This window comes from Betta splendens, chromosome 5 (genome assembly GCF_900634795.4).
Source record: "Betta splendens chromosome 5, fBetSpl5.4, whole genome shotgun sequence".
Taxonomy (NCBI): domain Eukaryota; kingdom Metazoa; phylum Chordata; class Actinopteri; order Anabantiformes; family Osphronemidae; genus Betta; species Betta splendens.
The window spans coordinates 2,898,178-2,916,300 of record NC_040885.2 but is presented as its reverse complement, the minus strand read 5'-3'; the positions used below and the strand labels follow the sequence as shown (position 1 = coordinate 2,916,300).

At 42.7% G+C, this 18,123-nt stretch overlaps 1 protein-coding gene across 1 annotated transcript in view; it reads left to right on the top strand.

The window, feature by feature from the left end:
- Positions 1–18,123, top strand: part of cntn3b (contactin 3b) — a 44,469-nt gene that overhangs the window by 18,060 nt on the left and 8,286 nt on the right. The window contains 14 exon segments of the mRNA XM_029150683.3: positions 2,100–2,198; positions 4,064–4,267; positions 4,899–5,001; positions 5,325–5,509; positions 5,874–6,010; positions 7,053–7,182; positions 7,739–7,889; positions 9,694–9,821; positions 11,963–12,138; positions 14,829–14,946; positions 15,699–15,857; positions 15,995–16,144; positions 17,434–17,504; positions 17,857–18,091. Of these exon segments, the coding sequence (XP_029006516.1) occupies positions 2,100–2,198; positions 4,064–4,267; positions 4,899–5,001; positions 5,325–5,509; positions 5,874–6,010; positions 7,053–7,182; positions 7,739–7,889; positions 9,694–9,821; positions 11,963–12,138; positions 14,829–14,946; positions 15,699–15,857; positions 15,995–16,144; positions 17,434–17,504; positions 17,857–18,091 (2,046 nt within the window).

Sequence of the window (18,123 nt, the reverse complement as noted above, 5' to 3'; positions counted from 1 at the left end):
CACGCTGGCTTTCATAGGGTAAGGAAAATATTGCTTGGAACAGAAAGCAAGATAGTCGGTAGCATTATCACTCAAACTGTCTGCTGGAAACATCCATCACAGTTTGCTGTTAGAGCTGAACACTAGACTGGACTCGTACAGTATATGGAGCCCATTCAACTGAAGGAGCAGCCAGAAAAAAAAGTTTGTGCTTCGCTCTCAAGACGTGGAAACAACTTCAAGCGCATATTAGTGTTTCTTTCAGCTTTACTTAGCAGCAGTTTCTATTGGGCAAAACGATGTGAACACTGGTTTCAAGGAGAAGCTACAGTATTTGTTTAAGCCTTGTAGTAACAAACAATAATGTATGGAATGTTTTCACTTAATCTTATGCTCTTATTTGTTATGTCTGCAGTGAACAAATTGCTTCTAAGCTAATTAAATTCCATACACATGTATTCTTGTGATAAATATCACACGTTTGTGTTAAATACTATTTGCAATACAGTACATTAGCACAAAAAACAGAAATCAATATGACAACATGCACTTTCAGGACGCTCTAATGTCAACGTTACTGTACATTATGTTCACAACTTGTAAAACATCCTTGAGTGTTTAAATATCACTGCTTCCAGCCCTCACAGTGCACGATTGTAAAAAAAAACATGTTAATGTTTAAAATATGCAGCGTATGTTCAGCTTTGCCTTGAAACTCAGCACTCTAGGACGTGTCTCCATCGTCTTCTTCTGTAACGTCCTCTCTCTGTAATCTCTAACCTTCCGTTTACAGACGGTAGAGACTGATTCTGCTTACAGAGCAGCTACAGAGAGTTTGGCCTATAGCGCTCGTAGTTCCAATGTGTGGTCAGTTCACTCCAATGAAGCCCATTATTCTTCTGCTTAGAGGCCAGAGCGGAGAGGAGTGTATCCCGCTCCAGCCACAGCTCTACCCTCTGTGTCATCTTGCACAAAGTGGGTGAAGGATCCATTCCTTCCACCAAGTAATTATCAGCACCTCTCTGAGTCCACCTCGCTGTTTTCCCAAATATATTGCTGTTATAATTATCATCTGCTTTGGTGGAGGTTTTCATGAAACGGAGAATCCCGCTCCCCAGAATGGTAAATGACTTCAGGAGAGAGAGACCGTATTTACTGAGGGAGCCTGGTGAGATCAGAAAGACATCGCCTCTGTCTGCGTTTCAAGTCGGCCAACTCCTCCTGTGGCCTCTTCGGTGTCCTGCCATGACTTGGCTCTGTTTGATTCCTCCGTGGTCATCAGAGGGCTGCTCATTAATCTTACCAACACTCTGTCCCACTTCTCTCCATAATCTTCCTTCTGCTAATTTCCCTTATCGGTCACACTGACTTTCTTTTGTTTGTGTTTGGAAGGCTTACTCTAGGCTGTTAGCCAGAGGGTGCAGGCAGAGTACAGAGCAGACTGTGGCAACTTCCTTCCATCAGTCATGGAGCCAGGGGTGGTTTATCATCCCAGGTTTAGGTTTTGTCTGCCAAAAACGGCTCATTCATTTGCAGCCGATAGATTGTGCTGAGAGTATTGATGGGGAACCTAATGCTTTTAAGTGCAAGATTACACCACATTTAATAATGATGTTACTTATTGCTGCTGGCAGTGCAAACTCTCATTTGTCATTTGTGGGTCTTCCCTCCCTCTCTCTCCCCCTCTCTCTCTCTCTCTCTCTCTCTCTCTCTCTCATTCTCTCTCTCACACACACATGCACACACATACACAATTTTATCAAATTTCAGCGCTGCCTTATGCTGAAATGTTGTGATGTACTGTGGGGTGAACACCACCAAGTCAGGTCCAGCTATTTCATCAGCACAGCAGATGCCTTTGAAAGATTTGGAGATTGTCAGGAGGTGTCCCACAGCAATCAATGATGCCCCATTAAAGTCCCACTGCTCAAGAAGTAACATCAAAAACATGCCTCAGTGAATCAGCAAAGGGAACTTTGGAAAGTGTGCCTCTCCCTGTATATTCAGAAGTAGCATTTTCAAAGAAGCCCTTGATAATATAGAATATATAAAACAGCCACCTTCCATAATTAAGTCCTGCATTTTAAAGATGCTGTCTCGTTTGTGTTTGACTTCGTCAGATCTCGATAACTTCAAAACCCAAACGGTGAGAAGTGCGGTGAATGTCCGTGAAGGCCAAGGGGTGGTACTGCTGTGTGGACCACCTGCACACTCTGGAGGTAGGTTGACCACCAGTCTACACAAACTCCTCCACTCATGTCAGATGGCAACCCAACAAAAGATCAACTTACACACATTTACATCTACATATGTCCTTAATAATCACCCCCTTGTGTTGTGTGCAGAATAGCACTAATCCTCACCTATTTAGTCGCAATGTCTTTTCTAAGACAAGCAATGTATTTTTAATGGCGGGCTTAAAGGACTAGGCTGACATTTTGGAAAATGGGTTTGTATGCTTGCTTAATGCTTAGTAAAATGAAACTTCTGTGTGTTAGCTTAGCTTAGCCTGGAAATACCAGGAAGTGGAAATACACCAGCGCCTCTTAACATCTTCTGTTGCTAAATCAAACTACTGTACAGTATGTGGTTGTTGTGGCTCCAAAGCTACAACTTGTCATATTTGTAATGAGGCATGTTTTTGCGTGGTTCAGCTGTGAGGCTACAACCACATCCTGTATTCACTAAATGAGAGGTTAAAAACAATCAGATGAAGACTGCTGTGCACCACCTGCTCCGCTGCAAACTGAGAACATGGACGCCGACCGCCGCCTGGTCTGTCTCCCTCTTGATACAGTAGCTTGCACATTGGAACAACCAATTTTCTTCACAAGAGAACAGTTTGTAGCGCAGCGCTTTGTACAGCTGGTCTATGGGATAATCGGTCAGAGTACTGTGTGTGAAATACAGTTTGACAGCTTTCCTCTCTGACATAGGCTTATGCGCGCTTGGCTGCTGTAACCGTAGCACTATTGTGTTTTCTCCCATTTTTTGAAGTGAATGAAAGTAAAGCGGTGTGAGCCCGCTGTCCCTTTCTTCCTTTCTCGCCCTGTTGCTCCCGGTGACTCGCTCTCTTTCTTCTCTCATATGCTCCCCCCTCTTCTTGCCTCCTCTCTCTTGAATATTGAAAGCATTTGCGCGTTTTAAGGAGCAACCTTGAACTCTGCTGAACTTTATCTAACACCTCCTGCATGAGCCGTCCCTTCTGTTTTTTTGTCGAGCTTCATTGAGTCTGAATGCCTCAAAAGCCCTACAAGATTCCCTGCCCCATCTTTCAGATGTGATGAATTAAATACGATATTATGACATAAAGGTTATGCAGTGGGATTTTGTGCTCTTAGATACCGGCAGCATATTTGCTTAAAGGGATTTTTGTGCCAGGTAAATATTTTCTTTCTATCACATAAAACCTCATGTTGTGTTCATATCTCTCCTTTGACCTACAGTATGTCTGCTTAGCAAGTCTTTATTTGATCATTCAGTTCCATCCAACTCTCTTCAAATCTATTCAGTTGATTTGAATTGTGCCAAATTGTCACAAAAGCCATCTCAAGACCTTAAAGAATATAACAATACAACTATAACCAAATCTGCTAGAGCAGCAATAGGTAATACTGGGGAGGAAAAAAATCCCTTTATCCTCCCTTTCATTGCAGCCTCATATTTCAGACACAATGAGTTATGGGGCTTATTCTTGCCAATCAGGAAGAACCTTGTTTCTTACAAACCAAAGAAAGACTGTGTCTTCAAACCTAGAGGTAGTGGGTGCATCAGTCCAGCCATCCATCTATTCAGGTCTTCATTTAGGTACATGAAGACGTGTCAGCAGAGGGCCACTGATGCGCTGTAATCCATTTTGTTTCGCTCCCTTTGCTTAGATCTCTCATTTCTTCTGCACTGATAGCTAATACATTTCCAGGTCTTGATACTGTACTGTATCTCTTCCCAAGAGAACGGCAGATGAAAATGAAAGGCCACCACTTTTAGGCCAGTGTATGTTTTTTTTTTTTTGGTGAGCTTCCCCAATCATTGAGATCCATGCACTTTAATTAACATTTAATGATTTTCTTTCTTCCTGTTCCAGAGCTGACGTTTGCATGGATCTTCAATGAATACCCGTACTTTGTCCAACAAGACAGTCGTAGATTCATCTCTCAAGAGACTGGGAGTTTGTACATCGCCAAAGTGGAGCCCTCGGACGTAGGAAACTACACCTGTGTGGTGAACAATACAGTGACAAGAGAGAAGGTGCTGAGCTCTCCTACACCACTTGTCCTCAGAAGTGATGGTAAATGCTTTAAAACCCACTATATCCCACAAAATCCCACCGTACACAAATGTTAGAGTCAGAGTTTTACCTTCACACATCTTTTTAAAGCATTTTCTTGGATGCCTCCACGTCAGCAGGCATTAGAATTGTGCAAATATTGTTTTGCATTGCACGGTCTATAAATGAAAATGTTACCAATTAAACACATAGATTAAAATTGTGTCTTGTAGGCTTCTAGTTGTTTCCCTCACTCTGCAGAGTCTCTAGTGACCTTTAACCTTAGAACATTCAACTGATCCCCGTCAGCTTTTGCAGTCAGTATGGGGTTGTAAATGGTAATAGTAAAGGGCATAGTGGTATGTGTGTGAAGAAGTCTTTTGCCCCTTCTAGTGATGTGAATATAAATAAAGTTATAAATGAAGCCAGAATTCCACGGGTGATAAATCAAGCAGGACATTTTCCTGATGTGTTCCCTGAATCTTTTATAAGCCACCTCTGTTTTTCCCTCTTTACCAGCCTTGCTCTGATCACCTTTGCTCCATACACATTAGGACTTGTGTGTCCCACTGCGTCTCCTGCTCCCTTTGATCCAATGCTTGTGTTAATTGCTAATAAAAAGCTTGCCATTTATTGTTTATCTTTTTTGCAGGAGTAATGGGTGAATATGAACCCAAAATAGAAGTTCACTTCCCTGATTCGGTTCCAGCTGCTAAGGAAACTGTGGTGAAACTGGAATGCTTCGCTTTGGGAAAGTAAGTCAGCCCCATTGTGTGTGTGTGACATAAGCTTTAGGCTCATTCATGCATGAATTAGTGCTACTCAAGATGATTTAAGGACACACAAACCCAACATTACTCATTCTTACACTCATCCATTTGCTGGAGAGCAGAAATCAAAGTTGTTTTAAGAGGTGCTGGAATTTGAGCAATCGCAGCGTGATTCACTGGGAACTATAATTCACAAAGCTTTCGCTCAAGGAACTATTCTGCCTAAATAACACTTTAATTACAGCGAATGGCAGTTGTCATCATGGGAACCTTTTTTTTTTTTTTTTTTCGTTGTTCCTCTTCTGCAGCCCCGTTCCAGAAATAAGCTGGAGAAGAAACAGTGGCGTCCCCTTCCCCAGCAAAGTCAAAATGAAGAATTCAAATGCCGTCCTTGAAATACCTCATTTCCAGCAGGAAGACGCCGGGACGTACGAGTGCATGGCGGAGAATCGGCGAGGCAAAAATGCAGCGCGGGGTCGTATTTCATTCCACGGTTAGTGAGCCGTTTCAAATTGAATGACGGCGAACACAAGGAGCTACAGGAATGAATGTTTGTCTGTAACAGAAAATATACAGGTGACCAGCAGCCTGAATCTCATTTGTTTGACAGAAAACCAATTTGTCTATAATCTTAAGCATAATGTCACAATGAAATTACAGGATCCCAGTTAATATTAAAATCTGTTTACCGACCTGTAGTTTTTTCTTGTTCTCATAATCCACTTGGTGAGTTTTAACTTTGATGAATCGCTGCAAGGCTGCTTGAACAACTTTATGATCTATGCCACTCTTTGCTAATCCACTCATTCTATAATTGAAACACGTTGGAAGAGGTAATCCTCTCATTTTATCCAAAGCCAAACCTCACTGGGTCCAGACAATGATGAACACGGCTCTGTCCATTGAGGAAAATCTCTTCTGGGAGTGCAAGGCCACGGGGAAGCCCAAGCCATCCTTCAGCTGGCTGAAGAACGGCGAGCAGCTGGCAGCAGAGGTAGGGATCACGTTAAATGCCTTAGATTGGAAAATAAATGAGGAGGAGCAGTGAAGCGCCGGCGTCTGTGCTGAGTCCTGTCTCTCTTCACACTGTTGATGTGCAAGATTACCCAAAAATGCTCTCCACTTGTGTTTTTCAATATGTTTTTTATTTTTTTTATTTTACGTTTTTGATAGCAAGTCAGTTAATAGCAAATCTGAATGAAACAGTAAAAAATGACTATGAAATGACTGTACAAAGTAGCGGATGAGATCATTTTCTAGTTTTTCATGCTGCTCTAAAAGGAAGCATGGAATGGATTTGATTTGAATATACATCTCACCGGTTACTGTGTAAATGGGTTTGTGTCAGCAGACGGTACATCAAGTCATTTTAAAGCCAAAGCTGGATGAAAAGTCAAAGTCATCGTTGCAGGCAGTTTCAATAACAGACTGGCCGGAGTCAGCATGTGCTGTAATGCAGTCACATCCGCACCAAGCATAGATTTGTCTCCCTATGTCATCTGAGCCCCACAGACGTGACTATTAAACAGGCTTTTATTTTGAAAAAGGTTGTAGTGTGCCTCATAATACTGCATGTATGACTTCATACCTCACTAATATATTCTGTTGCACTAAGCCCAAACTGGCTTTTTGCGTTTATAATTAAACATGCACACCAAGAAGCCACTCCCCCTGCAGCACTGGAACCGTGTCTCATTTGGTAAACAATCATCCTCAGTGTCGTCATTAAACAACAACCAATTATATAAATGATACTAATGTTCTGCTTCTTTTGTCCACATACAGCAACTTCTTTCCTGTGGATCTAAGATGCATGTTAGCAGTTTTCACCACAACCTTCTCATCTCTTTCCCAATTCCAGCCCGAGCGTACGAAGAATGCCACAAGGCCCTATAGGCTTTTTTTCTCTTCCCTCTTATTCTCCTCTCCTGCTGTCCTCCTCTCCTCATGGTGCACCAGTAATTGCTGCTGTGCCTTTGGATATAATAGACTGGCCTTGCAATGGATATGCAGAACTGTTTCTCTTTCGTCCGCAGGGCCGGCTACAAATCGAAAACGGAGCCCTTTCTATAGCTGTGTTAAACCTGTCAGACTCCGGGATGTATCAGTGTGTGGCTGAAAACAAACATGGCATTATTTATTCCAGTGCCCAGCTAATGGTGTTAGGTAAGATTGCCTCTGTCCTTGTACTTTTTATCCCGTTTATCTGTCTGCGCATTTGATCATCTCCTAAGATAAAACCCAGAAGGCTGCTATAGCGCTCCTCAGTAATCAGTTTGCAGTCTCATTTGATGTCACTATGAGCTCTGCCAGCAAAAATATGAATCTGATGGAGTGTCGCATATTAGTTTGAGTCGTTTCATCATATTGATTTAGGCACTACAAACACATTGCTTAGTGGTGTTTTGCCTGCTTTGTCATGTAGATGTGGTATTGATTTATTTGCAAAGCTTTGATGATTTCCATCTGAGAAATTCAATATGTGGTGACTCCTGGGGGCCGTAATGACGCCTGACGAAATGTGACGATGAGCGTAGATTACAACTGCAACCACTGCATGTTGGAGACATTCTAGCAGTGGATGTGTGTAGATGGCAGTTGCTCAGGAGACATGGCTGCCTAATGCATGCTGAGGGGTCAAGGTGTTTTCACTGGTCAGAGTCAGTTGCTACGCAGATGCTAGGTTTTAATCTCCTGTCGTCTCTCTGCCCCACCAACGCAGCCTCCCCTCCCAGTTTCTCCAAAAGTCCGTTAAGGGCCTTGCTGAAAGCGCGCTCAGGCAGCGAAGTCACTCTTGAATGCAAGCCTCAGGCCTCGCCACCAGCAATTAGCCTGTGGAAGAAAGGGAACGAGATCCTGCAGAGAACTGAAAGGTAGGATAAAAGTTCTCCATTCACGTTCACTCCAAACCCACTTGTTTGAACAGCGTATTTGACATTTGTGCGGATGCAAAGGAGGAGGAGGAGAAGAATGAGAGCAGGGCACCTGCCAGATAAATTCCATATAGCTAACATACTGCATGCGCAAATAGCTTAGACTGAGGGAGGAGATGTAAATCAGTCCTATCAACACTGACTGGACGAAATATTTAAGAAAATCAAATGCAAGTACAGCATGTAAAGTCACTGTTAAAGGTCTATCAGCTTTTAGATTGAAGAAGTAAATCTAAAGCAGCTGTACCTGTAATTATCTGAGGCAAAGTGTTCTACTTTATCATAACAAATATAACCTGATTTGTGAAATTACAGAAGCAAAAGCCTTGTTGTGCTTTTATAATATAAAAGCAGCATATTTGAAAGCAGAGACGACTCATTAAACGATACACGAGATGAGCAAAATTCAAGCAGCATAAAGAGATGCTTAATTCTGCTTGTTGTCTTTGCATCACATCCAACTTTGACCACATTGGAAGATGAACAGGAGCTACTGAATCAATTTCACACAAAAACTACAGAACGGATTAAAAGTGAAGAGGTCCAAAAGCAAATCAGAGGCGAGAAATTACAGATTTAGGCAATATGCGTGTGGCCTTTTCATCATTTTGACTTGACGGGGATGAAGAAAAGAATGAAAGTGACTAGAACTCTCAATGAGAATTTATGGCAGAGACACAGGTACATATCAGGAGGTGAGACTGACTAACAAAGCAGTGCACTTCATACATGCCCAACATCGTGGTCTTTTAATAAATGCCTTGGAAAGGAGGCTTGTAAAAGAGCTATAGGAACAGAGCAACCTGTCAAAACAGCACAGAGCGCGCCTCCGTTGGCTCCAGACGGCGAGGCTTCAGCTAGAGCTGCAGAGAGTGGGTATAATTCCCAAGCTGAGTGACATTTAGCATCCTGTATGTGAAGCCAACATAGGCTTTTAAGGTGCTTAGCACAGGATGTATGCAGAGGCTGGATGGGGAATGTCTCATTTAAGCAGTCATGCTGTAAATTGGAGCAGAGTTTAGAAAATGAAATTTGTCACTGAACAGCTCATCGAGTGAAGTTAGTTGGGAGCCCACACTAAATGCTCTTGAGGTGTCTAGTCATGCGGGTACAGCATTGCAATAATACAGTACACAGCACAAGGTGATGAGTCTCTGAAATAGCTGCCCCTTGATGCTTTTGATGATAAATCACAGAGCTGAGACACTGTCAGCAGTTTTCAACAAGACCGGTCCTTTGCTTGGAAATAGCTCCAATGAAAAGTGTCTACAGCGAGGTCTGTGATGCAGACGTTCAAAGGTACGTTACTGTACAGTGTGTGTTCCGCCTAATGTAGTGTTTCACTTCTTTGAGCACCACAGAGAGCTGCTGCAGTGGTGCCGTGCCACCAGCAGCGCCAGCAGCTCCCAGAAAGGAATTCATCTAGTGCAACGTGCGCTTAATCACTTATGTGTGTTTGTTTGTTGTTATTTTTTTATGTTGTTTGTTTCTTGGATATTTTCCAGGACATTACTTACTTACAGTTACAGCACTTACAGTATGCAAACATACTGTATACTGTATGTAAACATGGTGTAACATGGGCTTTACATTTGTATCTACAGTAGTTAGACCCATCATGACAGCATGAATTTACTACCATACCAGTAAAACAAACTACTGAATACAAAATAAGCTCAGCACATAGGGCCAGTCGTGCGGTGTCTACATTAGTCAGTAAAGTAAACACTTCTGCTTCTCTCAGGATTACCCTGCTTACCAACGGGACGTTAAAGATCACCAATGTCACCAGACAGGACGCCGGCAGCTACACGTGCATCGCTAAGAACCAGTTTGGGGCAGCAAGTATGACTGTAAAGGTTCTGATCACTGGTGAGTCCCTCTCGTCTCCATCCAAAGAACAAATTACTGTACAGTACGTCTGCAGTGGGCTCTCTCTCATCTGCTTTTTTATGGAAAATTTCCACCACAACAGACCAACAGTACCATGCTCCCACAGCAATTACAAAAGAACACACTGACAGATTTAACTAAAAAGTTTTATAAAGTTTGGAACAATAGTTCTAAATACTGTAGCAATAAAACATATTTGGCCTTTTGGCAAAACCACATGCTATTTTGTTGGCATATAAGGCTGGATAGCAATGTCATGTGTGTTTAGTATTTGTGAAATTTACAGCTAACTTACCAGTAAGAATAATACTGGATATCTGCCATCATTCCTCTAAAGCTATCTTATGTGAGACATCTTAGTGAGACATCCACCGCCTACCCACAATTTCTCCTCCAATCAGTGGGAGGCACTGTTTTTAACTTGCTTAAAGAGCAGATACTAGTAGTTAGTTCACCTGTTCCAGGTGCAATGTAATTGTACAACATATAACAAAGCTTAAGGATCAGGGGCGCCGCTGGCCTCTATGGGCCCTATAATATAAAAATTGCGGTCGGAGGCTATGGTTTATTAATAGTAATGACCCCTAGCTTCTGCATTGGCTGGTTGGTGCAACTGGTTAGAGTGCAATGCCCTTGACACTAAGGTTGTGAGATTGAATCTATCTGCATGATTAATTATTGTTTGTTTTGACTATAATATTCAGTCAAAATTACATTACTTTCATTTTCTATAGTGAAAAAATGTAAGCTATTGAATTAGAGTGTGACGCCTTTCAGGTGTGGAGGAATAGTGTTCAAAGACTGATTCTCTAAACCTTAAACTTGGACGCATTTCCCCGTTTGTAAGCTACTGTAGGTTCAGCAGTAAGAAGGAGAAAGGGTAGCAGCGCATGTTCTACTTGTAATATAATGCGAGAAATGAACGCCTTGTGTGAACATTTATTCCAATCGCTGGCTGTCTATCAGCGAGAACAGTACATAGAGTGTCAGCTATGAAAGTAGCGCTAACATTATACTGCAAGGAAGCTTCACAAATAAACAAACATTTCTTTAAAAAACTTTTGAAAGTTATTGCGGGCCGGATTTATAATTCGTTGACCGCGCGGACATTGCTGCTTTAACCGTTGATGACCTTACGATCTCAGTATAGGATCCAGATGGACGGACAAAACCATGCAGTAAATGGAAGGAATGGAATTTAACTGGAGAGGCAGAAATAAGCTGTAATTTAGTCATACTTGCAATTATTTCATTGATAAATTCTTCATCTCATATATTACTGATAATAATGGTAATGTTATTAAAGCTGGTCTCTCTCCCCCCAATGGCTAAATGCTAAGGATTGTGGTGTTATGTGTAACTGTTTTCCTACTGGGGTTTATCATTATTGCAGCTCAAATGTACACAAACCCAGGCGTCAGTGAAGAAGTTTAGCAAATAGTCAATTTACTTTCGGCTCTTCCAAAATAAAGGTCAACCATTTCTCAGCTTGGGAAACTCCAACATTGTATTGTTTTATATTCAAGTGGTATCGCTTGTGAAACATTAATAACTAGGTTTATTGTTGTATGAATATGGCCAGTGTACATCATGCAAAATTGCAGTTACATCTTGCATGATCCTCGAGTAAATTAAAGGTCATTATTTATGAATGTGGTGACATAACACGTTCATGTAGTCCTCTGTTGTGTGTGTGTACCCACCTGACTTATTTTTCTCATTAACTTCTATTCTTCTCACACACTGACAGCTGAACCATTTAATGTCATAGAATTTAATTACTGTGACCTTTCCTCAACATACTCTGAGGTCTCCCATCCGCCAGAGTCACCAGTGGGAATGCGTTTCCATCTCTGTAATCCTGTTTCAAATGTTTTCTTCTAAATTGAACATAAAGTGCAAACTGGAGATGTCATTAAATGTTGCTAATGGACAGGCTTGGAATTTAAGTGCTTATTAAACTCAGAAAAAAAGCACACATCCATGAGTAATTTAATGATGGCGACTCGATTCAGCCGTGAAGCGGCGCGAGGTGGCAGTTGCGGGGGGTCACGGGGGTGTTAAAGGTTCTTATGGCGGGGACATTAACATGCACACGCTGTCATCTGTTCTCTGGCCAGAGCCCACCAGAATCACCATGAGGCCCACTAACATGGAGATCATTGTTGGCGAAAGCATTGTGCTGCCCTGCCAGATTGCCTGCGATCCAGCTCTGGATGTCTCTTTCTCGTGGGCATTCAATGGCCAGCGCATCGACTTCCAGAGAGACGGCGACCATTTTGAACGAGTGGGTGGGGTGAGTCATCTCAAGCGTTAAGCTCATTCCGGCTATTTTTGGATTAATTGGGACATACTGTGTGATGTACGAGGGCACGCTCTAGTGCCCTGCTGAGGGCTTCTTAGGCGCCAGTAACACCCAAGCAGAGGAATACTGTATATGCCAAGACTCGTCCTGAAAATTTCTCTGCGATCACTGCTTGAAGAACAGCAAAAAGACAGAGATATCTGTTAAGAATCAGTTACATTTTTTATACATATGCCGTTAAGGCCTCAATCAGTGCCACCATCAGGTCAGTAATCGGGGTCCTTACCTTTTGAATTGGCTTTTGTGATCTGCCATGCGTTACACTTCTAAAAATATATTGGCCAAATGGCATTTCAGTCGCACAGAGGGTCTTCATTAATGAAGTCTTTATGCTTTTCATCCCTTCAACTTCTAATTCCTGTACCTCAAGGGAGAACATTTTCTTATCATCTCTCACTGCCGTAATTGAATTTGCATACCTATTTATGAATCTTGAGCCCTGAAATAATTAAGTAATGAGCTGACTGGCATTCACCAAGGGCAGCCCCGGTACCAGTAAATGTTCATTTGAAATTCGAACGCCTTGAAATAATGATAAATGATGACTGTGTTGAATTTCTCTTGGCTTTGATGAAGGGCAAAGTCAATTGTTCAACTGTATTTTATTCACTCCTTTTACGTTCTATAGCCTTCTATAGCTCCGTTTATCATTTGAGGTCAGCACTCTTATTACTGCCATTCATATGTTAATAGGTAGCATTGTAAGTGATTATAAATTCGACATGCCAGGTTTATACTGAGTCTTCATAAATGTAAATGGACGACACTGAACCGTAGGTTAAGAGAGATACTTTATATCTCACACGCCCATATAGAAACACCAGGTAGTCTCAATGTTGTGACTGATTAGTGACGTTTTCTGTTCAACAGCTTCCGATGAATGAATTAACATTAATTAAATCAAATCTACCTCATCACATATTTCCTGCCAGAGCGGAACGCCTTTCTCTCTGTCACGACCTCTCAGGTTGGCCAGGTGGCGGCTGACATCGGGACGGAAAATCAGACATGGCGAACAAACCCGTGGTGCAAAAGGGAGGAGAGTTGAAAGGAAGTGAATGGTGTTTGTTTGTCAGGCACTTCAGAGAGGTGGATCTAGGGGGCGTTGGCACCAGGGTGCTGTGAAGCAATGCTGTGATCACTAACTGCTGGGGGTGATGGGAGCTCTTATGGCGGCAGCAAGTCTTACCTGGCTAGCACATCGGGGGACGTGTCCTCAGTGCAGCACGGACTAGATGCTGCACATTGCATATCACAGTGTGTAGTACAGATCTAATAATAATCTAGCTTGGATTTAATTTGGAACAAATTGTCTGTTGCCAACTTTGAGGCAGCAGATTGTGCGAAAAAATGAAAATAAATATATAAATATTATATTTGGTTATAATTCTAGCAACATGTACATACAGTACTGTATAAAACAATCTTACAATAAAAATTTGTTTGTATTACTGCAGTGTTACTTATTTATGGCTAAGTTAAGTTTGCGCAGGTTTGTTTAGTGTAAGTCCATACATGTATTTATAAATATTATATTTGCAAGGCCTTCTTTTGTGACTGAAAACTACTTTGGATTGTTGACTAAAGATTTCCCCACGTTTCCACACAGTAGCAATTGTGTTGTCAACTTTTATTTGTCTGGGGCAGCTGAAAAGTGCACAATGCGAAGTGACATAACAACTAGAGCTGTTGCAACACAGACTGTCTCCGTTTTTGTTCCAGACGACACCATTGTGCCATTAAAATGGGCGACACGTTCCTCCGTTATTATGAACACGGGCACCGCAGTTTCTCTTGAGTCAGTCCAACTTATACCATCTGTGCTGTAAATATTCCTGCAAATGCCAAATGCGTTGTCATCTGTGGCTGAAAATAAGTCCCAGTGTTTTATTACATTATTTGTTTTAAGAACTTTTAAATCCTGCCACTTTTTATCTACAGAAGGAACCAATCAGGACCATATGATGTTCTTGGGGCTGGTTGTGGGTCACAGCAGTTGTCTGAGTTGTCCAGGTTGTCAGTAGTTTGTCTCCCAGGTTCTTCTGAGCACATGCTCCTGTTTTGTGTTTTTTGTCCCTATAGGACGTGCTATTATTAGAAATATATCCATCCATCTGCGAATTTTTTCATGTCTTTGACTTCTATAAAGAACTTGTTCTTGATAAGAAACCCAAAGAGTAACATCAGCCTTCAGTCAGTGCAGCTTTTCTTATGCAGACAAAGAGAAAGTTAACAATATTTGATGTGATGTTTTAATTTGTTCCCTCGTGGCTGCCACATGTGCGCCTAAAATAATATTGGTTCTTTACACTGGGAGTTAAATTCATATCTTGCTTGAGCTTATGTAATTATAGAATAATTAGGATTGCCTTGGCAATAAACTACACTGTGTTTGTTTTGTGTGTCCTGTGTGTAGACGCTTTTTGTTTGGGTTTGGGGGGGTGGGGGTAGCGCCTGAAGGACAGCCAACAGCATTATTTGTGCTGTGTACATCTGCCACGTCTGTTGCTGGCCTGAGAAGAGATGCAAAAATCAGTGGCCTGGAGACCACGTGGCTGTTTAAAGCATCGCTATAAAACAACATCTCTTACTTTTGCCATTTTTTTATCAATAACATTCAGAGCATCTCAGGGGATCTGATGATTCGGAACATCCAGCTGAACCACGGAGGGAAGTACGTCTGTGTTATTGACACTGATGTGGAGAGCCTGTCCGCCTCTGCCATCCTAGTTGTCAAAGGTAAGAGAATCAATCTGGATCAAATAGCCCAATATATATGTCCCTGTAAAATAACACAGCACTGACGCATCCATATATGCATTCAAAAAGAAGGAAGTGTAACAGTCACCTCCCTGAGGTTTCCTGTAAATATATGGTGCAACAAAGCAAAGATTGATGCTACTGCAGACAGAGTGACATGTAAACATGGAACGAGTGCACACATTCAGTGACATGTCTGACTTTGGGCCCAGCTGAGCTAGCTTTTTTTGATATGTGTTTCAGCTTATCTGGCTTAGTGTGCTGGCTTATCTCTAGTGATTTACATTGGTATTCATGCCCTTAACAAACAGTAATAGCTGTCCCAGGTGCTTTGAGAAGCCAATGTTTATCACGAAAAATGACTATAATTGGCTCATTTACACATGGCCAAAATATCACGGAAAGCATTTGAAAAGTGGAACAACAACAGAGCAAATAACAGCGGCGCAGTGAAGCCAGAGCCATTCATTGTTTATTCTCTGCAGCCCGTCTTTTCCTCACTCATAAATGATCCCATGCAGTTGCAGCCGCTGGTTATCTCATGTTCGGTGATGTCGTCTTAGCGCCGCTCATCACACACGCAGTACAAGACAAGTCACACACGCCCTTAATTGAAGCAAGTGTGATTGCTTTGAAATGTAACAAGGTGCCCGAGACTGTAGTTTGATAATGGGAGTCTTCATGAAACAGGTGATCACATCAATTTCACCCCCCTCGTCTGCACGATATAGGTCCGCCAGGTCCTCCAGACAAAGTGGCGGTGGAGGAGATCACTGACAGCACAGCCCAGCTCTCCTGGACTCCCGGGAGGGACAACGGCAGCCCCATTACCAGCTACATTGTTCAGGCACGAACGCCATTTACTGTGGGCTGGCAGGCTGTTGACACAGGTAGGCTCCAACACTCCCCCTGTCCTCCTTCTAGTATTTATAGGGGCTCTTAGGTAGGTTTTTATTTATTTATTGTGCAATTTTAGTTGAGTTGTGCATGTGCAGCATTTTCTAAGGGTCTTATTTCCCCTTTGCAGTCCCGGCCGTGGTCAATGGAAACACGCTAACGGCCACGGTGGTAGGTCTGAACGCCTGGGTGGAGTACGAGTTCAGGGTGGTGGCGCGTAATTACGTAGGTTTGGGTGAGCCCAGCCCGACCTCAGCCAAGACCCGGACAGAGGATGCCAGTACGTAACACCAGTGCCTTCATTTAGTTATTGTGCATTTTTTATGTATAGTTCTAAATGTTGCATAGAACATATATACTGTTTATGACTTACGGTAGCTCATGACTCAGCCAGATAGAAAATGCAGTTTCATGTTATTTCACTGTGTAAACTAAGAGGCCATCACATCATAACTGAAGAGGTAATTGTATAGTATCTTATTCATGTGGGGTGAAGGGTCAGCCACAGATGCAGCAGGTACTGTCTGATTTTGCTGCATTATCATCATGAGACTTCAATAATTAATGAATGTTGAACTGAGCCTTTGTAACCTGAGCATGCACAGTACGGAAACTCTTCCATAGTTCTTGATGACACATCTTTTATTTTATCTTGAATAATGGCTGCGAGAGTTTCAGTAGTCTCTCTGGTTCTGTAGCTTTTTTTGTCTAAAGTTCCAAAATGTGGCTACACATGAAATCACTAGGATTAGTGAAGAGACAGACTGAAGAGGTCTGTAGCAGTCATTTAAAGCAAACTGTGGTTTTCACGCTTTTTAAAACAGATCAGTGTCTGTGCTAAAAGACATTTTGCTAAAACCTGCTTCAAAGGCCTTGGATGTGGCTTATGTAACAAAGAGTGGCTTTGTCAGTCGCTCTTTTCTGGGATCGCAGACAGACAGAGCCTGAAACAATTGAATGATTGTAAATAATATTTAGAAACGCTATGAATGGCGTGTCAAGGTCAGACTGTAGCTACTGTATGGCTGAAATCTAATAGCGTTAGGGGGGTTTGGTATTGTGTTTAAGTCCACAGTCTTCAGCACATAAGTGCACAGATGCACACGCATGCAGAAAACGAATCATTGCTTGTGCAGACAGACTTCTTTGAAGCAAAAGTCGTTTCTGCTGAGAAATCTTGGTGGATCTCAGAACAAATGCTGCATCAACCATTTGCTGATGTGACACAATAAATTTAATGCTCCATTTACTGAAGAATACTATAAGGAAGTGCGTGCGTGTCTTGCCATCGCAGCGCGGCGCACAAACAGCTGAATGTGACTGTCATTTGCAGAATATTACGAATCTTGGCGTGCGGTTTATGCGCGGCGACATTTGGGCAACGGCAGTAATTCACTGTTCTCCGAAACGTTTGTGTTCGCACACAGCGAGGGGATTTTGCAAGTTCTAAAACGGGAGACAGTATCTACAGCAGGCAGCCTTGTCATAAAGCTACAAGTACAGTTGAGGCTTGTCATTGAGCTTTGTAAACTGCGTTCTAATTGCTCCCCTCTGGGCTTTACCTCTCAGTTCCCGATACGGCTCCCACTGATGTCGGAGGTGGAGGCGGCACGAGGTCTGAATTAGTGATAACATGGGAGGTAAGTCATCTGTCACATTTTACTGTTCTCTCCACGGTTGACTAATGGTTTTGCTTAATTGTGCAGAATTGAATGTAGCATTTATGTGACCCACATTAGAGCCAGACACCTCTCCCCCAGGCTCAGCCACTTCTACCTCCAGAGGCAGGGAGTCAACGCATTCCCTCTGAAGAGATTTGCACTTTAGCTACAATGACACGGGGGCACACTTAGAAAAGAGATCCTCTAAAAAGTGACTGTGAAGTGTCCTGGGTGGTAACAGCAAACGAAGACCCCCCCGCAGAGACAGGCCCGTCTGTTTCTTTGTCTGTATGCGTTTTAATATCACTGTAGTTTTGTGTTTCGCTCCCAGCCGGTGCCTGAGGAGCTGCAGAACGGAGAGGGCTTTGGCTACATCATCGCCTTCAGGCCAGCGGGGACGGTCACGTGGACGCGGGCCGTCATGTCCACGCCAGGCGTGGCCCGCTACGCGTTCCGCAACGACACCATCCCGCCCTTCTCGCCCTTCGACGTGAAAGTGGGCGCGTACAACAACAGGGGGGAGGGGCCCTTCAGCTCCATCGTCACGGTCTTCTCAGCGGAGGAAGGTAACAGTTCAGATTGTAAAAAATCTCACTCT